General features: G+C 41.6%; 1 protein-coding gene across 1 annotated transcript in view; it reads right to left on the reverse strand.

The window, feature by feature from the left end:
* Positions 1 to 920: 920 nt before the first annotated feature.
* The window catches only part of FGF9 (fibroblast growth factor 9), a 27,654-nt gene continuing 4,428 nt past the window's right edge, over positions 921 to 24,146 (reverse strand). Inside the window, exons 2-3 of the mRNA XM_033515573.1 lie at positions 20,691 to 20,794; positions 921 to 2,180 (exon numbers count right to left, since the gene is read on the reverse strand). Coding sequence (XP_033371464.1) covers positions 1,935 to 2,180; positions 20,691 to 20,794 — 350 coding nt within the window. The 3' untranslated portion in view covers positions 921 to 1,934. The remainder of the gene's footprint in view (positions 2,181 to 20,690; positions 20,795 to 24,146) is intronic.

Raw genomic sequence — 24,146 nt, forward strand, 5'->3', positions numbered from 1 at the left:
GTGCTTTAGAGCAAAAATTTCTTAATTACAAGTAGGCTACAACTTTTTACATCACTTCTCCAACGGAGCCCCCGTGCGTACGCAGACAGCCAGGGTGTCAGGACCAGCCCGGCTCCCAACATATCCAATGGTGAGGACTACACTCAGCTTAATGGCACTGGGTTCAAATCCTAAGGGATAAAACAACTACAGAATGCATTTGTCATATGGATCTTAGCATGGTTTTTGTCTCTTTTTTTTTTCCCTTTTCTTCAGAGTACTAGGGGGAAAAAAAGCCTCTTCCTGAGGGTCACTTTCCAGATGGTAACTGCTAATCAATGTGTTTGTGTGCTTATCATAAAATGCTACGTACCCTTGAATATTACGTACTGTTTCCTCGCTTTGGGTTTATGAATATTTGAACATACTTTAGGAAAAAAAATAAAAATAAGTCTAATACTGTCCCCCTCATTGTCATTATTGATAGAGATTTATTAGTTTCATTTTGAAAGTTTTACTTTAGGAAGGGTGCTAATATCATGTATTATGACAGTTCACACTGAAAGCAATTTTCCATAAAAGGTATTACAATGACCCCTATGGAACTTGTATAATTTCATAGTAGATAGTCGAGTGCACAAATAAACATGTTTACAAGAGTGATCCTGTTAACCTGGTTCTTGCCCTCTGAAATATTTATGTGTTCTTTGTGGAATCTTAAAATTAGTATAATTGTTGTTGGTATTACTTATGTTGTTTCTGGCATTCTCTTTAGGAAAAAAAAAAATAGCATATTTATCATTTAGCTTTGGTATAATCTGCAATAGGTTTTAACAAGTAGAATATATTCCAACCCCTATATTTTCCACAGCTGTGAAATTTACAATGATGTAAGAAGTCACTTTATCAGAGAGGAAATATTACAGACACATAAAAAAAAGTTGAAGACCCAGTTTTCTCTTTAATCCTCTGGGGTAAGCTATGAAACAAGCAGTCAGAAGAGTGAGGACTCAGTGTCATGAGTGGTGTGCATACTTGTACAATAATACGGGCACAAAAGAGATTGTCGCCTTTAGTACATGAGGGTCACTAGAATTTATTATTATTATTATTACCTTTTTATTGTTGGCTTTTTTTTTTTTTTATCCATGCACCTTTATATTTACTTGCATGAATTTACCACAGGTTCATAGTGGCCTTTGCCATTTCAATGCTTACAGAGCCTAAAGCTTCCAAAATGCCTATCTGGCCTGTACATATTTCATTAAAAATAAACTCTATATAATAAATAAATATATAAAATAAATAAAATGTTGCCTTTGGAATTTCTATAAATAAATTTAACTTTTTATTTTTATTTTTTTTTTTACTAAGAGGTCTTTGCTTTAAACTCAGTGGGGTGAGACCCAGAGAGCGATTAACTGAAAAGTCTCTTGTTTAAGTAAGACTGCACCCTCCATGCCTTTGTAAATGCAGCGTACACTTGAGCAGGCCACCAGCCAAAAATCCTGATGAATCGAAGTATGGCAGCTATGCTGATATATGACGAAGTACAACTGATCAAAAATTTAAAAGCGTGTCTATTCCCCAGCATGCATCAGGCCTTCCTCCTCCTCCTCCTCCTCCCCCTCCTCCTCCTCCCCTCGGCTCCTCTCTCTCGCGCTCTCACTCCCATTCATCCTCTCCCTTTCTCTCTCTCTCTCTCACTCACTCTCTCGCGCTCCCTCTCGTACTAAATCAAGCGAGTGGGCATAGGCTCTCCTCCAGGAGGACAAACCTTTAAGTGCAGAACAAAATCAGCATGTTCCATCCAAGCCTCCATCATACATTATGCATGCGACAAAGTTTGGCAACAGTGGAGCTGATGTGATGACACAGCTAATCAATAAGAACCCACCGCATGAAACCTTTATAGTGGTTACTTTTTAAGGGCTCAAGTGAAGGAATTGTCTTTGTCAACTTTGGCTTAAAATATCCTTATATAGTTCTGGTACTTTCTCAGGGTCCACTGGTCTAGGTAAAAAATGTGTAAATTTTTGATGCCGTTTAGTCCTAGTCCCTTCTCTTGGAGTCCCATCTTTATTTAACGCGACGTAGTATCGTCTTCCAGTGTCCACATGTTTATATAGATTTGATGAATATGTGTTATACCAGTTTTCTTCAAATTGCTCTCTGAATACACACTCCTGGGTTAATTTTTCCTGTGGAAAGAAAAGAAAGAGAAGTAAGGAGACAGCCACTAAAATAAGCTACCTGTTAAAGAATTAATATTTTAATGGCTTGAATCTGGTATCTCCTCGCTAAATTGCAGAATAAACTATTTCGATACTCCCAGTTTTAGCTATGTAAAGCTGCATTTCTGGGTGTTTCAGGAGGCAGTCAGAAGGGTGGAAAACCTTATGTGAAGCAAAAATGAATCTCAAAGCCTCATTGCCCAAATCAATACAGCAACAACAAAGATGAAAACAGATACTCTTATTTCTGATAGTTCCCAAGCAGCTCACTAGACCTTACTGGACTTCTATAACTAATAGTTTCAGTGGTGGCTGCAGGCACTCAAACAAACAGATATAAATAAAGGAAACTAGAACCAGTCTGCAGGGCTGTAATAAAATTCACAGTTTTAAAATCTCTATGTCATTTGAATGCATGGAGAACTTGATGCATTTCATTAATTTAAAAACATGCAATTTGCTACCCTTCATTTGATTTACTCTTTGTATCATGAAGCCATAACCCAATAGAGCTTCAAACAAGAACATGAACCCTGTGTGCTGAGATGAAGCAGGCAAGGAAAAGCCCTCCAGCTTTGCATTATCAGGGTTGTCCTTGTGTCCCATCCTACTGAGGACAGGACCCACTGAGGATATCATCCAGTCATCAGGTGCCCCTGCTACTACAGAATCCCACTCCTTCCAGCTGACCCCCTTCTTCAGTCTGTGTGTTGCCTTCTACATCTTTATGATTGCTTAAAATTGCTTTTAAAAAATTGCCTAATACAGTGCCTAAAACACAGCCATCTGATAGCCAGATTCATTTCAGGCAGGACTTCCACAAATCACTGAACAAGAACACTGGGAACAAAAGGTGGTGAGCTGTAGCATGGGAGAACTGATGGGTAGCTGGGGAAAATAAGCCTGAAAATAGTCTTTTCACCAGGCACAAGAAAAAAAATAATGATAATTCAATGTATTTATTTGTAACAAATTCTCATTTCAATAGCACTCACATCAACCACACCCAGCTTTCAACTGTGGATCAGTTTCTAATCATTACAAAGCTCCATACAATGGATGTGTCTTACAGACATTAAATCTTAAAACAATTTTTTTAGATAGGAGCACAGAGAAGGAAAAACAGAGGCCAAGGCCCATCAAAGTATGTATGGCACCTAAGCCATAAACTTGAGCCACAGCACGAGCACCCCTAGGAAGCCACCTTCCATGACTTAACCCAGGAGATTCCCAAGGTCTACCATCACCAAAGACTGTAGCTTCCCTGAAGTTGCAGGTGCCTTTGGGGCCACCTCTGCTGCTTGAATCAGCTCACAACCCTTTCCCAAACCAATGTGCTTCGGCCCAGATGTTTCATTGCTGCTCTGTGTGGCAGGCACTCTGCTCCCAGGGCAGCCCACTGGGGCTGGGGACAAGCCAGCTCCAAGGAGCCCTACACACCTTATAGAAGCCACCCAGGCACTATCCCATGTGGGGGAAACAAACCCAATGTAAATGGGGAAAGGAAGCCAACACCCCTGTGCACCTGTACAAACTGGGTGTTGAGCTGCAAAGACAGAGTCCTCTTCAGGCCCTCCCAAACACCTAAAGGTTTGGGATTTGGAGGGATCTTCTAAATTAAATTTGTGGGAACTCCAGTAGGCAAGAAAGGCAGCAAGTAAGCTGCTCCTGACTTCCCCTTTAACAGGCACTGGGTACCTCATTACCACTCAGGAAGGAGAAATCCCAGGCAGGACCCGGTTTCACATGTTCAACACCTGAAAATTCACTATGGCAGTGACTGTATCCCTTTGTGGATGTGGCAACTTTTTTTTAGAGTAATTTCTGACTATGACATTTTTAGTTCAAAGTAGTTCAAACACAGCAGTAGTCTATACCGGTTATAGGCAAAAGAAGCACAAATCTGTTCACATTAAACCCTTATCTGTGGGCCATTCCCTGCAACCTCCTACTGACAATTGCCTCTATGTCCTTTGCCAGCTTGAAACCGCAGCCGCATTGAACATCACCGGACCAGCAGCAGCTGCCAGTTACACCCATTGCAGTATTCCCCTTGTGCAGCCTCACAAGCGCAAACTATTGTAAAGGGTATTCAGCTGCAGAGAAGATTATCTTTAAGTACAGATTTCATTAGTGTTTTATTTTGCATGAGGTTTAAAATCATCTGTGTTTGTTTTAAAGCAGAATCAGATGCTAAGTGGTATTATATACTGGGCTTATATAAGTCCATGGGGAAAAAGAAACTAATTCAAATTGTTTTCCTGCTCTCAGAAGGCAATAGGATCACATGACAAGCACTGCAGAAGAACTCCCTGCTAAAAATAGCAGCATTTTAGGAAGATATTTCAGTCCTGTCGTGAATTCATTAATTATTCACTTCATCTGCATTTTTTTTTAGCATCATCATAAATTTCTATCTTTGCAGGAACAGTACTTCCCCATGCCCTGAAGGAGAAACTTTAAAATAGCCTCCCTTTATCTGGCAGGTTTGATGGATCATGACAGTGCTGTGGTACACGTAACTAGCAGACCCTGAATCAGGGGGTTTACACTGTGCTGCACTATGGATAAGTTAAATGGATTTCAAGCTCACAAATTCAATCTTCATTTTACAAGCTTATCCTGTTTTAACTTTCTATTCACTTACAGCACAGCTACATCTCTTTCGTCCTTCTTCAAAATTCTCAGAAATTCATGTACAAATGTGAGGCAAACACTTCAACATGAACATGACAGAGCAATCAGGACGTAGTATCAGGTAGGGACATTAACAATCACCCTTTAACAGAAATTAAATAATTTCTTTATATAGTCAAGCCTTTTCCTTCTAGGAGACCTAGAAATTTTGATTGTGGTCAGACACCATTGGAGGAAATCAGTGCTGGTGACTTTGGATCAGATCCTGTAAGTAATGTGGGACACTAAAATCCCATAATATCCTTCTCTCCATGCCCTGGATGACTCTTACAATAATGTCTCATCTAGTACCAAGAGAGACAGAAATCAACATCCATCAGGATAGTCATTTATGTAGAATCACAGAATCCTTTGGGTTGGAAAGGACCTTTAAGATCATTGAGTCCAACAATTAACCAACACTGCCGAGCCTACCCCTAAACCATGTACCACCACAGCCCTCCATGCTGTTAATCCTTATGCTCACACTTTAAGTATGCATGTCATTATTCCAGCCAGAAACGAGCATAGCACAGGGGTGAGGCTGGTCCATTGTGCCAACACCACCCTTTTGTCTCACCATCTTAGGAAAGTCTTGCTGAAAACCAACTCTCCCGGTATGGAAAGGCTATGGTGTTTCCTGATCACATTTCTCCTTCTGGCTATGACTTTTAGAAAGTACTTCTATGCACATCTGAAGAGCAAGATTTAGCACTACAATACAGCAATTTTTGCATACTTTTATTCCAGCAACTCTATCACTTTTCCAGTGCAAATATTTCCTTGCACCATACTTAAAGCTGCTGGACATCTTTGTCGAAAGCTGACACAAATACCAAACATACCCAACTGGAACAGCTATGGAAAGTAACCTGCATTCCTGTGAAAGGGGAGGCTGCCTGCTTTGCTCAAATCATTTAATTCAGGGCCAAATAAGGAGGTGACCTCAAAATTATATAAATCAGATGTTGCACCACATTCCACATGTTTTCACAGTGAAGACTGTTCATATTCAACTACAAAGTGATTGATTTTCATTTTGCAACATTTCCACGCTTCACCTGTTTGGTTTTTTAACCTGTTATTTAACTCAGAATGTTCAAACAATTGAATTGTACAAAGATGCACATATCTCAAAGACAAACCCTGAGAAAGATTGAATTCAGAAAACTGCTGATGGCTGGTAAGTGTTAGCAAGCCCAGGACCCCTTCCCCTTTCTACATTCTCCACCACCTAACAAAGGAAGAAAATAATTATGTTATCCTATTCCCAGGCAGATTGATTAAAAGTCAGATTCTAAATTAATAAAGTGTATTGTTACAGGCATCACAATAAAAGTTCTGCTAGCTTGTTTTAAAATGGCTACCCATGTGAAGTAGTTAATTGTAAATAAATACAAACATGGAAAATACATGTACACTGCTCAGAAAATGGATTCATGACTCTAAAGAATGTAAGACATTTGTGCTGCTTGGTAGTTGAAAGAACAGTACAGGGTCCTATATACAATATATACAATACATCAGTTTCCTTCCCTCCTTCCCTCCTTCCCTTCCCTCCTCTCCTTCCTTCCTTCCGTTCCCTCCTTCCCTCCTTCCCTTCCCTCCTTCTCTCCTTCCTTCCTTCCCTTCCCTCCTTCCCTCCTTCCTTCCTTCCCTCCTTCCCGCCTTCCTTTCCTTTCTTTTTCTTTCTATGGAGCTAAAACTCCAATTTCTTTTGTAACCTGACAAAAGAAACTCTATTCAGACCATCATTTCTAAAATCATAGCAAGTCTTTTTCATGGCAAGCAAACTATTCTGTTCTATGCCATGTATAGTTTTCCCTTTTGCAAACTGCTACAATGATTCGGTAGAGACAAGAAAACACCTAATCCAGAAGTCCAAACAACTATTAACAAAAAATATATCTGATGTATCCAACACTTCCTATATACCTGCTGCACACTAGCACCTTGTTAATCCACCCCATTTTAACAAAAGTCATGTTCATATATATCATCTCCTGAGTAATTTCATGCAAATCCCTCATTATGGCTACGTGGCATTACTAAAAACTGCGTATGTAGTGAAGGGAAGCAAAGGAAAGCCCTATTCTCCTCCAAAGCAGATTGCTTTGCTGTTCTGCCTACCAACACACACATTTTGCATGCCATTGGCCCTTCCCATGCTGTAATGCAAACAGCCTCTAGAACATACTATGTTCAGCTAATAATTAACACTCATCCAGAGCTGACATAAATAAAGGTCTAGTTTAGCATTTGCTGTGGTATTTTCTGTACTCTCATGCTAAGCCTGATAGTTTCTGGCTGGCTGAACCACCTCCAGCCACAATGAGAAGCCAAATACCAGTGTCCAAGCAGCACCACTTTCTTTTCCAAATTAGACCACAGTGTGAATCAAGCCCTGCACACTGTGTCTGACTTGGTGAGTGTCACAGAGCTTTCTTTGATGAGTTTTTCCAAGCAGCCTCTTTTCAGAATGCTTTTTTTAATAATTCGACAAAACATGAAAAAAATGGGGGGAATAAAAGTCTGCCAAGAAGACTAGCTGCTTGGTTTTTTGTATTTGTGTCAGTAGTTGTCCAAAAGCCTTCTAAATGGAGAACAGGAAACCATTCAGGGCCAGAGAAGAAACAAGCAAACAGTCAGACACCAATGCTGCCACATACACATTTCATATTCCATGGCATGTTAAATAAGATGAGCGAAATCAGTCAAGGTGTCCCCAGCAAAACCACAGTTAGACAATTGCATTCTCCCTACCTGAGATCACCTTGTACTGTCACAGAGTACATCCAGTATCCATCTTACTCTCTTGACCCTAAACCTCTTAGTTAATTTGTATTAAGTTTTTATTATACATCCATTTCCACCTGCAAAATAAAAATCATGTGTGACTGCTCTGTTCTGCTGCCATGCAGCAGTTATGATGGTGCTTAAAGATTAGCATTTTTCATACAAAAAGCTTGTAAAGATCCCAAGACCCAGAAGAACTTGAACTTCTTGGGATCATGATTGCCAAAAGCCACAACAGCTACATAGATGCAGACACTGTGTTACTTGCACATGCTGATGCAGACAACAGAAAAGCAGTGCTTTCTGAACAAAGTAAGCAGACTCTAGGACCAACAATAAAATCCCAGGACACTGTCAGTGCAGGAGGGATTTCAATGCTCAACTCATTTTCTCCCTTGCCACTCTTCTCCCACTCCCTTACTCTCCACACTATCAACCACCTTCTCTAGAGAGACCAGGCTGGCACAGAGCACTATGCCACCCCAGGGCTCTTTACAGAGCTCTTCTGACGTGAGCTGCAGGAGGATGAGATGCCAATTAGGCCTCCATCCATTTTTGCCACTGCCAACTCCTCAGTTCTTGGTTTTACTGATATCCTCTCCTTTGAGATTTCAAGTTTGCAGCATCTGTCAAGCTTTAAGCATGCCCTCCCTGGACATGAAATCATTATGGGATGAGCAACCCCACTGTGCCTGAGGAGAGGCTGCCCATCAATAGCCACGCTTCTAGTTCATAAAGGCTCGGTTTATATCTGCTCAGCCAAGCACATGAGATGAAAATTCATTTTCACCCCAACACCCAATATCTGCTCATGATGCTGTTGGAAGTCTTGACAAAACTCCAGGGATAGATCTCAGGCTACATAAGCTTTCACAGTGTCTTTTCTCTGGAAGCTGACGAGCTTCCCTCCCTGCACCACAACGGAACAGGACCAGGACAAAATTGACTCTTAGAAAACAAACAAACAAGCTGGTCTCTTCCCCTCCCTTCCATGCCAGCAGGACTGAGCCCACACTGTGTCGTTCACTAGTCACACTTCTGACCTCTATTTTATTTTGGATTCCCTTGGCACAATAAAGAACTGCAGTCGTCAATGTTATCTCAGCATCTAATTCATAACGCTTGGCTGAACCCTTCCAAGAATCAGAAAGCAAGGTGGTATGCAATCTGATACAGGAGCCAGAGCCAATTTTTAAAGAAGATGGGAGAAGGGTTCCCGTCAGCTTAAATGGAACACGGATCAGGCTTGCAATGATAAAAAGGCAACAAATATTTTAAGACATTAAAAGAACCATTTCAGGCATGCTCAGATTTACTGAAAGCTGTAACTTGACCTCCCCCAGCTCCCCACTCCACAAATTCTGTTCTATCAAAAGACAACCTGTATGTCAAAGCAGGGCTGCCACCCTACAGCTGCACACACTCTTTAGCCTGAATACCAGTTAAGGTTTTAACAAGACAGAAATTTTTAAACAAAACATGCTTTCCTTAAATCCAACTAAAATGGAACAAAGTGTTTTGTCAGTATTTTTTGACTTGTTTTGTGGTTCTCCAAGCACAGAACACAGAATATTTAAGGGAAGATAGAACTCATTCAGCAGAAAGGACTGCTTAAATGAGCTAAACTCACATGCTGGAAAACATTGTAAAGTGAAGGATAAAAAGTACTTAATCTGTACGACCCTCTACATTCAGTGAGTGCACCACAAAATGGATTTATCCACCATTAAAGAATCAACTCTCATCTCTCAGCTACCAGGTGCCACCATAAAAAGAGCAGAATGCTCAAGACCCTTCATGGAACACTTTGCCATGGGAACCAAATAATTATTACACATATGTAATGATATAGATGTACATTATAAAATTAATTAATGTTTTATTCTTTCAGCAAGATGATTTGGTCAAGGGCTGATGAACAAAAGCCTGTCTCTGTATTTTGCTATTAATTTTATGCAAAGCCACTGGCTAGGTACTAGCTGAGAGGACAAGGACATTACTGATTACACTGTCATTCTGGACAGGGTTCATCAGACAAAAAGCATCACAAGCTATCACATTTTGGAAAGACCCTCTCTGAAATGCCACATATCCACTGGGGCCTTGAAAACCAACATGCTTCACAGAGAAATTTTAAAAGCTACATGCTTTGGTGGGCACTACAGCAAAGGATTGGAACACTATGATCTTTACCTAGAAGGCCTCAATTGCTTATTCAGTTTAAATTGTTTAAAAATGAAGCCTTTTAATTTCCCACCTTTTTTGGACAGGAAGGAAGGCCAGCAATTCAAATAGTTGCTGCTGAAGAAAAGATTTCAGACAGCAGTGCCCCCTCCCTTGGCAAACACTTCTTATAAACAGTCTCTCCAAGGATATATTTTTGGACACTTCCCCCATTCCTTTTCCCAGGGACAATCCCGCCACAAAGTCATGGATTTAGTTACACAATTTTAGTATCTTGTTTTCTGTGTAGAATAAAGAGTATTTCCTTAATATTTCTTACAAAATCCACACACCTTTGGTGTTGCTATGCCTTGACTTATGCTGTCAGTGATACAGCTGACCCAGCCTTTGGGAAACACTGGAGGAAATCAGGTGGCTCTGCTCTTTCATGAGACCCCTACTCCTCACATGCACACCAGTGGGCTTGTCTTTCAGTGGGTAAAACTTCAGTCATGCAGTTAATTTCAGTTTTGATGAAAGAAGTTGTCACTCTGTCTGAAAAAACCCAAAATATATATAGGAACAACTTCAACATAACTAGTGACTAAAGAGCTCAAAGACCAAGTATTTAGTCTCTCAGGTACCCGCAAACATGGATCTTCCAAAGAAAACAGATTTTTAAAGTAAAAATAAATTTAAAAAAATATATATTTCTATTTGGTTTAAACTTTACAACATTTATATATTCTAAAATGAATCAAAAGATTTTGCTGAAGTCTCCTCCAATAACTTTCCTGTTCTGAGTTCAGATTATACACTATATGATGCCCTAACAAAGGCATCAGCGGGACAAAATCCCCCTTGTTATGAAAAATTAAGATTACACATTAAAAGATTGCCTCTAGATTGCAGACTCTCATAGGCAGGAACCCTGTCTAGATTCAGGATTTTAAAATGATGAATACAATCCAGCTCTTATCTTGATTTGGATCTGCTGACACAACCATAAAACAAATTGGTGGTTTTACAGGAGCAGGTCCAATCCTGATTCCATTGAAGGAAATGGTATTTCAACCATAATAGAATCAAGTCAAAATTTCTCTTGAGTCACAATTGCCTCTATAATTGTGTTAAATTTGAAGAGCAAAGTTTAGCAGATTAAAGATGCACAGCCTGGGCCAGACCTCAAAAGTATGCAGCATCCACGCTAGAACACAAGTTTTACCTCAGCAGCAGCCTGTAGAACACAAATATAAAATCTTATCTTCAAATCAAAGGTAGCTGCAGATATCTGCCAGTATAAAAGGAATGAAAAAGAAACAAAAGGGCTTCATAGAAGGGGAAAATATGGATTTGCACTATAACAAGCTTTATTTTTTAAGCTTTTTGAATGTGACACAAATGAACGACATTACTGCACATCACCAAATCAGCCTAAGCACATTCAAACTGCAAAGCAAATCTCAACCAAGTCAAAATCTCTAATGAAGTCCCCACAGGGCTTGGTCTTTGAAAATGATGAATGGCAAAGTGGGAGAGAGTGCCACGCTCACATCCCACTGGCACCTGAATCAGAAACGGAGCATATCAGATCTTTATCTGGTGCAGCGAATAATCCCCAAGCATATCTCAGTATGTCACTGCTGTTGATGCTTTTAGCATGTCACTTCAACACAGTATTCTCAGATTAACCAAAGACACTGAACCTTTTCACACCTCTGTATCATTACACAGCCAGCTCCAGAAACGCTTGGGGTTGCAGCAATGGGGAGCTACACAACTGCAAAGAAAAGAATCTGAAGATGTCCCAATCTTGCTTGCTGGGTATGATTTGGGTTTGCAATGCAGTTAGGCCACTTTAACAACTCTGCTTTTGAAAGCAGAGTGCTTAACCCTTCAACCATCCCACACTGCACCTGATTCTCCCACTGAGCCCTAGTGCTTGCCCAAACAGGCAGCAAGCCAGTTCAGGAAGCTAAACATTTTTCTGCGGCTTTATATCCCTAAACTGATCTCCTGACAGGTCAGATGAGAACCAGTGTTGGAGCATAGAAGAAAGCAAAACCTTTCTGGAAGAAGTTCTTCTAGAGCTGCCCTTTCTGGAAGGGGCTTCCTGCAGAGTCACATTGGCTGCCTCCTCAAGCAGCACCTCTAGTCTCCAGTTTTCATGAGAACGCAAAATTTCAGACACCTTTAGTTAGGGGAAACAAATCATTAAACTAAGGTTTGAGTAGGATCTTACTTTAACAAAGTTTAGCTTTATATACACACACACATAAACATATATATATGTGTGTGTGTATGTATGTGTGTATATATATACATGTGTATATATATATATACACATATATATATATATATATACACAAACATACACACACATAATTTATATAGAAGTTACTCATACTTTCCTGTCCCAGGCATGTAGTGAGAATCCAAGATCAACATAGAATTGCAGACCAAGGCAAAATCACTGAGGGTTTTCTCCCATAAAAAATTATCTTCAGACCTAGTTAGCATTTGAAATTAAGCCCTCTGAGAAAGACCATAGACTTGAGGAAAAGTGTGGTATCTATCTCACAGAACAGTATTAGCAAGTGTTCCTTTTTGGTGACAGTGTTGTAGTCTACGAAATTCTGATTTAAAAAAGACTGAAGCCATAGTTTGAAAACAACCACAATAGTTGCAATTTCTCACAAAGCTTTCTCCCATATTATCTGTGTCAAGTGTACTGACCTATCAATTTTTCCTACACCAGTACCCACATCTCAAAGGACCTTTTTTCCAACAGTCTTTCATACCTTGCTGGGCTGGTTGCAGTTTCTGCCTCATTCCCCATGCTGGTACTTGTGGGGAACACCATTTAACAGTACCAAGCTTTTAGCAAAACCGCCCATCCAAATCCTAAGGGGGTTATCTGCAAGGGTGAAGTAGATGAGGTAACTCAAGTATATGGACTTTTCTTAGATCTATACCCTCCACAAAGGAACAGTCACAAAGCTGTTTACTAGTGTAAAACGGTGCAGAGAAAGCATTTTTATCTCATCTACAACTCCCTGCAAAAATCCCTCTGGACAGCTCAAAATCCCATTTCCTCACAGCCTGAATCTTCCTCATTAGGCAGCCTAAGCTTTCCTGTGACCCATTCAAACCAACTCATTCTTGTACTCTATTTTGAGGACTTTATTTTCCTCTGTGGTGCTACACCTCAAAGTATTTACAGAGAGCAAAAGCATACCCTCTCAGTTTACGTTCAGCAAGCTAAGTCAAGATCTTCAGAGTTTATCATTTGATAGTCTTTTCAGCCCTCTGATCATCCCAGGATGCCCTTTCTGCTCCTCTTTTGGTTCCAATTCATCTTCTTTAACACAGTGACCACCTGTATTTTGCATTTAGACTGAATCTTCCTGGTGTTGTGTGGAGTGGCACTGACAAAGCTCTCCCTGAGCCTCGCATGTAAACATTTTAGGCCCTTTAGGTCACCCTTAGGCCTTTCTGTGAGGTTGCCTCCTGTGCTGGAAATACTTCCCAGCTTTGCAAAAAAATTCAGTAACACACCTTTTTATGATGAGATGTTTAATGTCTCTAATAAAACCAGGGAATAAAATCAGTCCAGGGACCAATCCATAAAAATTCCACTAATAGCTTCACTCCAGTCTAATACCTTTCAGCATTCCCCACTGCTGTCTTCTCTTCAGAGTTTTCACCATCTATCATACAAGCCTTCTACTAACACTTATTCTACCCACTGTAACAAACACTCTCTTCTGTGGGTCATACCTAACACAGCCCTGAAGATTAGCACAATTTTCCATTGATAGAAAAAGATATTCCTAACAAAAATAAAATACTATGCTTGCCTGAAACTATTTATCCTGCTTCAGTAAACTCATCATACATGTACTTTCAGGTCCTCCTCTACTCTTTCATTTAGAAGGATGTTCCTAGCTTCCCAAGCACATCCCAAGCCAGACTGATAGCCCTCCAGCCAAACACAAATCACACAGCCTGAGGTACACACACACTCAAGGCTGGAAAACACCTGCATTGCCTCAGAGCAAAGCAAACACTTCCTCACCCAAGGCTTGCTCCCACCTCTGTGCTGCACCTTCCAGTGACTTGGGAGGGAACCACTGAGGCTGAAGCCCTTTTTCTTGGTCAGATTTATTTCCCAGTTTCCTGCTTCAATCCCCTAGGCAGCAAAGAAACACTTTGTGCCAGCAAAAGGGAGAGGATGGATGGCTGGAGGGAAAACAGCCACTTCTTTCAACAGCAGTATTGGCTGCCCCTACTCCCTTTGTTCATCCCACTACAGGGAGCTCCCTAGACCCATGTTACCACCCAAAAGAGTTTATCAGAAACAGGGCTAGCCCAGTTAGCATCCACATTCAGACTGTATTGCATTTACACTCCTGCCTGAATACAAGTGTTGGTAAAGACTTCGGTTCCATTTCCAGGTATGTAGCTAAAAACTTTTCACCTTTTAAAAGCTTTAGTACACATTTCAGGGCTCAAAACAGCTTTATTGCACCAATTTCCATTTTATCCCCATGCTTCTACGTCTCTAAGAAGCAATCTTTTCTGCAACCTGCCCTTCTTTCCCGTTCTCTGCAGACCCTCTGCCAAGCACTCACAATCTTCAAATGCTTACACGCATTTTCACCCTTGCTGGGATACAATTTCCACAGGACTTCTGCATCTCTGACAAAGTTTCAAGTTTCCTCCACATGCAAAGCCATAATCACCTTTTTGAACTGGATCACTTCAGAGTTTGCCCATCAAATTAACCACAGGCCTGCTTCTTGTAGTCTCCTGTTTAAAGCAGATTTACCCAGGGAGACAGGAGTCACTGCCAGTAAAAGACACCATCGGGGTTTTGATCACAAGAGTGACAGGTTTTCCTGAGCAAAATGCCTGACCACTCCTTGCAAGTCAGCTGCCACAGGAATCGCCCTCTGTCTCTTCATTTATACCATTTACCAGAAGGCACTTTATTATTGTAAACAATAATAATAACACCAGCAGAAGGGTGTTAAACCAGGCACTGCAGCCATTATCCCTCCTGGGATTTGACCACTCTCAGCCTAGAGGTCTCTGCCTTCACTCAAGGAAATTGCTTTTAATTCTCCTTCCAAAAACTTGTGCACTGAAACTGTGCCTGTTGTGCAGTGAAATTGAGCCTGTTTCCAGGCTCACCTCAACCGTGGTACCTGGATACTGAGAACAGATAATCCAGATTGTTATTTTAAAAAAAAAAGAGAAAATCAATCTGAAACATATGGAATGGTTTTAGATCAGAGGTGTTTACAAGGAAAGTGTTGTGGTACTGGAGGGTAATTTATTTATTTATCCCGTTCTTAGATACCTGCAGTAATTATATACTTGGCCCAAATGCTGTTACCAACATGCACTTTCAACCTGCTTTTTTCTTCATGTTGTTTCCGTGCACCTTGACCTACCATTTGAAGGGCTGGACAATTCCCTTCCTTTATTTGCACAGGAATATAAAAGATATTTTTAGAATGCAGCCAAAGAAATCCTTGCCTACATCAATTTTCAGTAAACTATGACAAATTGTCCCTTTTTTGTCATAAAAATTTCTGTTCACCTGTCTTTGTAGCTTCATAGCCCTTACAGGACTGTGGGGACCCAAACAAAAGCATAAAGCACTGCAGGTGCAGCCCTGCTGGGACAATAAGGAGGCATATCGTCACTCCCTGCACACTTACTGGGAAAACATGTTCCTTCAAGGACACTGCTCTCTCTCTCACTCTCTCTCTCTCTCCTCCTCCTCCTCCTCCACCCTCTCCCCGGTGTTTTAGGAGCAAAAGGTGAGTTTAGTCTCCCAGATTAATCTTTCAGTTCACTTTTTGAAGGACAGCAATCTATGACCCTGCTAAAAGCTTTCCTACATCTCACCTTGCAGCACATACCCTGTAAGTCTGCAACCCAGAGGCGTGGAGCTCCCTCCCTGGCTCCTGATCTGGGTTCTTCAGCTCTGTCCCAGCTTCTCTGTGAGTAAATGAAGCTTCTGTCTGTATGCTCCCCTGAGCTCTCTTCCAAGCACTCTTGCCCCCTGCCTCAACAACTCCACCAGTTCCACTCCTGTCTTCCTCTCCCCACCTGCACAGCTTTCCTGGTAGCTGCTCCAGACTTTCTAACTACCAATTAGATTGGTAGTTACCAATTCCTCCTGAGCACCCAACCTGAGCTGTCTTTTGCCACTTGCCAAGGACACATGGAGGCACCAGCATTTTACAGAATGGTTTGGGTTGAAAAGGACCTCTAAATCTCATTTAGCCCAGGCTCCCTGCAATGTGCATCTTCAACTACAACAGGCTGCTCAGAGCTCAGTCCAACCTGACTTTGAATGTTTTTAGCAATGGGGAATCTACAGTGTCTCTTGGCAACCTGTTCCTGTGCCTCACCACACCCACCACTATAAAAATTTTTCTTTATATTCAGTCTGAGAAGAAGAAAAAAGAAGGTGCATGTCTGTGGGAGATCAGTGACGTGGGGATGCCAGCAGTCAGATACAGCACAGCTCTCTACTGCAGAAAAAAGCTGGGACAAGCAGGGCAGCTGAGGCAAGGGTATCCCATGTTCCTGCTTGGTCTGTGCTTGAGGTAGCACAGAACTCCCTTAGAGGACAGCCTGCAGTGGGAATGATGGGCACCCCATGGTGTGGGGACACATCAAGGCCTGCCACGTGGGTGGCAGCTGTAAATATTCCCAAGGGCAGCATGACAGTGGGGCAGCCTACAAAAGCATAAAGGTTGTGGTACTCATCAGAAAGACCTCCATGGATGGCCCTGATGGGCACAGCTAAGACACATTTGCTGATGTTCTTGCCAGACATGTTGGCAAGAGCTGTTTGGCACTTGGGAAGGAAAAGGTCTTCATGTCCTAATACCCTTGGAGTCCTATTTGTAGTTTGCATTTTTCCTCCTTTCCAGTGGCAAGCACAGTAGCTGCTGTGAAACGTGATGAGTCATGGCTGCAGGCTGCCAGGGAAAGGCAAGGTAAAGGGAAAGCAGGGACAGGTGAGACAGGAGGAAAAGCTGCTGTCACTAAACAGTCTCCGTGTCATTGTTCGGTAGCTACCACTGGTTTCTCTGCAGAACCACATGCCTGTATTTTGAGCTTTACTTGGCTAAATCCATGGCATGATGAGGAATTTGAGAACAACCACGTTATGTTACACATCTGCCTGAAAGCAGCATAAGAGGCACTGTGCTCTTCTGACCAGAAAATACAGCAGGAACTGCCCCCTGTGAGAGTGGGGAGGTGGGAAGAGTTTGTCAGGCAGCTAATCCAGGAGGAAAGCAGTACTTTGAGAAGGCCAAGAGGAATGTATCTGGATCAAGATATGCTGAAACTGCCTTTGCTGTTGTCTTTCATGAGAACTGGCAGCAGTCACCCACCCTGGCTGCTCTGCTTTGCCATATGTCCCATCTCCAGTGGCACCACAATTATGCTGGGAAATGTGTCAAATGTTTCAAACACAAATATAGAGGGATAGAAGTCTCTTAGGTCACTGATGTGGTTCATGCCTAATGTATTTTTCATGCAGTATTTAGAATATAAATATGATAGTGTCAGACACAGGGCATCTACTCCAACAGTGTCAAGTACTGGATGCCTCACAAGCTGTGAATCTAAGCACCTGCTTAGATCCACAATGCTGATGTAGAGCAAGACCAAGAATTTCTTAGGCTGCTACTCGGTTGTGTGTGGGCTTCCCACCCTAGAAAACACAGCCACTATTTCATAAGTGTGCCGGCTCCATGACAAAGCTGATGCTATCCATAGCCCTAAGGGAAGAAACCAAGACAGAGGGATAGACCTCACAGCACAGCAACACAAGGACAGTTTTACTGGTGCTACAGAACTGTTCAGCTAAAGATTTAAGTTTTTCACAGTCTACCACGTATCAGTCTCAAAACTAATCTCGTTTAACCTGGTCTTCTGCTTTGCTAGAGAGATCATTCTGTGCTGGATTGTGCCTTGTTTCTGGTTCAAGATGCAACATTTATTCCCATCAGAGAACTTAATTTTCAATTAACTGCACTTTTTGACCAAAACCAAAAGCAAAACACTGTCACTTAAAAATGTCCAGCCAATTCTACACAAAAAATCTGCTCTGAGGCCTGCTTATCTCAGTGTTTCTAAGAGAGCTGACAGTTGCTGAAATATAGGCACTAGGATTGCTAGTGTTGACAAGGCTTTAAAGCATCATCACACTGAGTAGCCATTAGAGGTTATATTTCATTGGAAGTAATGTAATTCAATTACCATCACTCTTTAGTATGTCCCATCTCTGGAGGCTGACAATAAGCCATATCATCCATCAGATTTTAACCTGAACTTTGCATTCCAGCCTCAGAGATTGCCAGTTCTCCATTATGAATGGCTTCATATTTTTAGTGTAATTTCTTAGGAAAAAGGGGTAATCCAATTTTACTGTACATCCATTTGCCTGCTTGTCTCTCCTTCCTTAGCTTGTCAACCTGTTTCAATCAGGAGGCAAAGGTCTCTAAGAAAATTAAGTTCCTATCAGGTTTGCAACTAATCAGAGGCAGGCTAAAGAAGAGAAATCATTTGCATGTCTCAGGAGTGGTGAGCTATGTAATCCCTGCAAACTGACAGTCTGGTGAGCATGGACAGCTAACACTGTCTCTTTCTCCATACAAGAAACACAAAAGGCTAAGGAATTTGTGCTTCTGCTGGGACAAGATGTCAAAGAGAGCCATGTCTTGTACTGTGAGACACAACTCCTTAGGAAAGCAGGCTCCTTTAGAACTGCCGTTCATGGAACAACTATTTTATAAATGCAGTGAGCTTACTAATTTGCAAAGAATTTCTTGTGCATATTTCTTCAGCAAAGAATGTCTTGAGTAATTCACTCTGACAGTCAAACATATTGCAAATACAAAATATAAATTGCACAGGAAAGTGATGTAACATTTGCTTTCCCAAGTCTATGCATTTAAGCTCTATCAATAACCACATTTCCTGTCTCAGAATATCTGAAATGCAGAGTAACTGATTCACTATGTTTATATGTTTAGACAATTACTCTTACTGATGATTATCAACATTATTGATTCACATTACTGTTGTTGTTCTGCCTCTTTGCTGCCTAACTGAACCCGATGTACTCATGTACTTTGCTAGTTCTTTATCACACTCATCAGGCTACACAAGGATTGTGACTTATTACGTCTTACTCCTCACAGGCAACTGGTTTACATCTGTCATTGTATCCATTTCTTTTCTCACTCCCTCTCCATCCTTCCAAACTTTATCTTCTCCCTATGGACATTCATGCTAAATCCCTTTTCCTTGGCCTTTCCCGCTCACTGGCTCCCACCATCTCTGCCTCTCCCCTTCCCCCATGTCCACTCATCCTTCATCCCAGCCTTGCCCATCACTTTACCACCTCTTTCTCTGCCTCCCACATACACTGTCTATTGTATCTTCCACCTTCCTCACCTAGCTTGCTTTTTGCTCAGAAGATAATCCTCTTCATCTCTCTCACACAAAATTTTACTAGGGAGAGATCAGTGAACCTGGACACCCTTATGGAAACACTTCTGCTGGACTTTCCTGGTTTCACTTGCTCACACTCCTACATGGATAATATACATGGAAGGTGGACTTCCCACTTACCCCTTCTGTTTTCACCTGCCCACTCACCACCATCGTCTCATGTTTTCTTCTACTCTCACTGCCAGCCCCACCCTTTTCCCTGTTACTGCTACTCCCTGTGACACAGGTAACTTCAACTATAGTCAAAGCCCTTCTCTATCACTTTAACTTTTTTTTCAGCATTTTTTTGCAACATTTACACTATCAATGGACCATTGTAACCTTCTCCCCTGCTTCTAATGAACCCCTATGAATACACAGCTTCACTTTGCTTCAGATATTCTCTTACCCTTCAATCCTGCTATCCTCATCCTCAAATACAACGGCTTCTCTAGTCATTGTAAGCTTTGGAGGTTGACACTTTACTGCTAGAAAAGGTTGCCTTCTACCATCTGGGGAGTCATCTGCTAAATTTCAGATGAGCCTGCCCACGATCTATGCAGAGTATGAAGCCCGTTGTACATCAGATGCCTCAAATCCTCCAGGTAAGAGCCACATCATACAGACACATGCACACACACACACTCTCTCTCTCTCTGCTCTGCTGGAAGACAGCCCATGTTGCCAAGAACAGTCACCCATCAGCTGCAGGTAGGCTGGCAAACTCCCACATCTGAAATACCAAGTTTTACTCCTCCCTCACACCCGTTACTCACTCCTGCTGCCATCCCTCAGGGAGCACCAGTGAAACTTTCAGGACAAGACCACCAAGCCTCTTGCCCTGATTCCTATACTTTTTATAACTTCTGTCACACTCCTGTTTCTCATTCTCTCATCCACATATGCCACCCTTTCCCTCCCCCTCTACCTTATTTTGTCAATTCTTAGAAAGCTCTCTGCCTACACACAAAGGAATCCAATTCGTCTCGATTTAGGTTTCTACTGAGAGGAGACATTTACAAATCTTATAGTACATCCTTTAGTCTTCAGTGACCAGCTCTGGCCATCAGTCTCTATTGTTTGTTTCTAAATTGCCATTCATCTGCATTATTACTCATTCCTGATTTTGTCACCTTTTCCCTCTCCCACATTCATTATGTCACCCACAGGGTCCTGTCTTGAATTAGATTGCAAGATATTCAGAGCTCATACAGCACACACACACAGTGCATTGGGAGCTTGTCAGAGCTAGCAAGTGTTTCCCCCACAGAATGTAAGGATCATAACTGCCCAAGGCCAGCAGGAACTCACCGAGCCATACAGTTCCCCTTTCTCATTCATTCCAAGATAAAGTCCACTGTCGACTCCTCGGATGCTGACCAAGCCCACTGCTATACTGATAAATTCCAGTATACCTATGAAATGAAGGAAAAAACAAACAATGTACATATTGTTTCCATTGAAAGGTTGGTTTTTTTTCCAGATATGACTTATCCCTCAGTGTGAAGCAACAATTTTCAAGTCTTTTCTCCCATTTTGCGAGTTGTTTGAAGAAGATGATGACAAAATTAATGTACAACACTTCAAATACTTTGGATCTTTGTTAGAATGATGCATTTCAGACAGCATTAATGTATCAAATTAAAAGATTGCCCTCAATTTTTCTCATCATTCCTAAACACATTTCTTAAGCTCAGTTATACTGATTTTGCACAACAGATAATACATTCAGAGAAAAAAAAAAAAGTTTTTAGATTGCCAAAATTATCAAGAATGAGGAAACTTGTCTTGAAAAATTAATTCTGAAAAAATACATTTTAATCAGAATTGTGAAATAAGGCAAAGTTACACATGGAACCAAAAGATCTCCTTTCAGACATCAATAAATCAAGAATACAGTGAAAGATTTACTCACAGTATGATCTTCCAGAGGCTTGAGAAATGAAAATCCTTAGTATAGTCCAGTGCCATGCATTTCTGTTTAGATAGTAACCATTCTCTCTGATGTGTTATTATTTACTCATCTAAAATTCAGATATTAAAACATCCTACACCTAAGTGTAATAGTGTGTACATGATTAAGTTTTCTCATGTACATCACAGCAAGCTTACACAGACATTTTTTCTCTTAGAAATAAGAACACTTTGCAGAGAAGCACTGCTTCTGCAAATCTCTGAGGTTCAGCATCCATGTGTACAGTACAACAAGTATCTGTAGCAAGTATTGGCTTATCCGGTTCTGAGGGTTTGGGGATTTTCTGACAGCCTTCCCTGCAAATTTCTTACCTCTTCAATGAGGATGCTGCTAGCCAAACCTGGCATAAGCCTAGGAATCTTGTGTTAAAAAAATGGAATTTTTTTCCTATTTGGGAGTGCTCATCTAAGGCTGTAATGGTCTCACAGGAAGTTATCCAGCAACATTCAGAAGCCTGCTGCTGTGTTTCACTACTTTCTGAGACACAAAATAAAGTGTGTCCTGCACAAAGTAGCTTTCTCAGTATATTATGTGAATTTTCATATCTAAGCACACTGCATAATTTTTTAAAGCTTATTGGAAATTATATGCACATGAAATAATGAAATAACAGTATAGTGTGTGTTGAGCCTCGCAGGGCCAATAAAAAAGCACTTTCGTGGCTTTTTATAACAATTAATTTGGCATCTCACACAAAATAGTTGTGCACTAATCAATAGCAGGCATGAATCACATAGATCTAACATAACACAAGCTGAAGCCAGTAGGGAGAATTTATAGCCAAGCTAATGTAAAGATGAAAAATATTCGCTGTAAGGGAGTATTGATCATTACCTTATATATTATTCAGCACTACAAACACCACAGTATAATTGTTTTGATAACCCTTTTTTAAGGCCTGGGCATTTTAAATTATTGTCTACATTTGCACAAATAAAAAGTACTGGGAGGAAATATTTGCAATTATGTAATTATTTAGGTAATATAAAGTGGCAGCATGCCGTTTATCTGGTATATGTAGTATCTCAGATACAATTGATCCATTGAAACAATTTAAAAATTCCCATTATATCTGGACATGCAATACTTTCAGATTTCTTAGTAAGGCTTTCTCTCTAAAGCTTTTACCAAAATATCATATTACTTGATACATGTTACCAAGCAATTTTAACTGAGGTTAAATCTTTTGTTAAGTGTGTATTAGACACTACTATAGCTAAGTTAGTGAGTCTGGCATTTTTCATATCAATCCAAATGTAGTCTTTAATTGCTGTCATCATTTCAAATATTTGGATGCATGCTGCTTAGTGCATGAAAAGAACAAAAACGGCACTGTCATGTCCTATCCTAAGTGCAGAAAATTAATTTAAGGTACTTGGCAAAAAGCATTCACATATTTAAGATCAGATAGAGACCTCTTCATTTGAAACACTTAAAAGCCTACTCACAGCAAGTTTTATGTGCCATATTAAATCCTTCAAGAGATTATCTGGGGCCAAGCGTACAGTCTTACCAAAGTCTTGTCAGTTCAAGGATTGCATTTGTCCCATAGTTCTGTGCATATTTTCACTGTATAGTTTCTATAATATACAGATACTACTTAGGACCTGAACTAGATATTAAAATAGATAATCCTCTTCAAAATGAGGCTGTATCAAATGAAAATCAGGACAGCTCCAAACTTTGAAAGCTAGGGCCCTATTTATAGCTAAAAATATGGAAGGGAAGAGAAGCAGAGGAAATAACTTTGTACATGGGGTGCTGGATTTCTTCTCACTGAGCATTTTCTTTAATGAAACCATTTCAGTGCAAAGACCCATTGCTTCACAAGGATAGGAAGAAAGTTTCAGGGAAGCTATTTATTCCTTACACGTCCTAATCAGCCCTTCACATACCTTCTTCTACACGATCCAACTCAGATCATGCTGAATGGTGCAGGACCAGCCTGTCCTAATAAATGCTGGTCCTGCTCTCCCGACACACTCAAAGATGAGAGACGTGTTGTTCACGAAAGTGAAAGTTTAATTTTCATCTATCTTAGCTCTGGTGAAGAGCAGACCTACAGAAGCATTTTCCTTGGCTTTTAGGCGATGAACACCTCTGCTACTGCACAGTTTCATGTTGTTGCTGGTTTACCCTTTGCCCGCTTTTGTCTCAGGCTACACGTTGGCTTTTTTTGTATCAATGGATTGGAGCAGTTTAGCTTTCCCTTAGCACTGCAACAGACCATCTGTGACAACGAAGACGGTGAACAAGAATCACTGCCTGCCACCTCTCTGTACGGCTTCCAGGGGAAGGGGAGCGCAGGAGGAGCGGTGGGGGATCCTCTGCCCGGGCTGCCGCGGAGAGCAGAGGGGCGAGGGATACGGAGCCCTTCGTGGCTGAGAAGCCGCCGGGAGGTCAGCCCAGCGATGGGGCGAGGGAATCCCGGCACCACCGTGCCCCGGCGCCTCCCTCTCTGCCTCCCGCCCGTCGGCGAGGCTGCGGTGCGGGGCTGCGCGGGGCTGAGCGCTCCGCCGGGATGCGTCCCGCCTGTCGCAGCTGTCACCACCCCGCCCGCTCCCCCACATGATGCCAATTAAAAGACGGGAGCGCAGACAGACACGGCACCCCCAGGCAGCAGGGCCCTGCTTCGGTTTCAGGCTTTCACAGCGCCCTTGCCCGCCTCCCCTCATCCCCTCCCCTCGGCAGCGCTCAGTAGCGGAGGAGACTGTCGGGCCTGCTCGGCGCCTTTCCCTCCCCCTAAAACCTGGCCCGCGATTCCCAGTCCCGGGGGCCAGAGCCTTCCCCGC

The sequence above is a fragment of the Parus major genome, chromosome 1, assembly GCF_001522545.3.
Source record: "Parus major isolate Abel chromosome 1, Parus_major1.1, whole genome shotgun sequence".
Lineage (NCBI taxonomy): Eukaryota > Metazoa > Chordata > Aves > Passeriformes > Paridae > Parus > Parus major.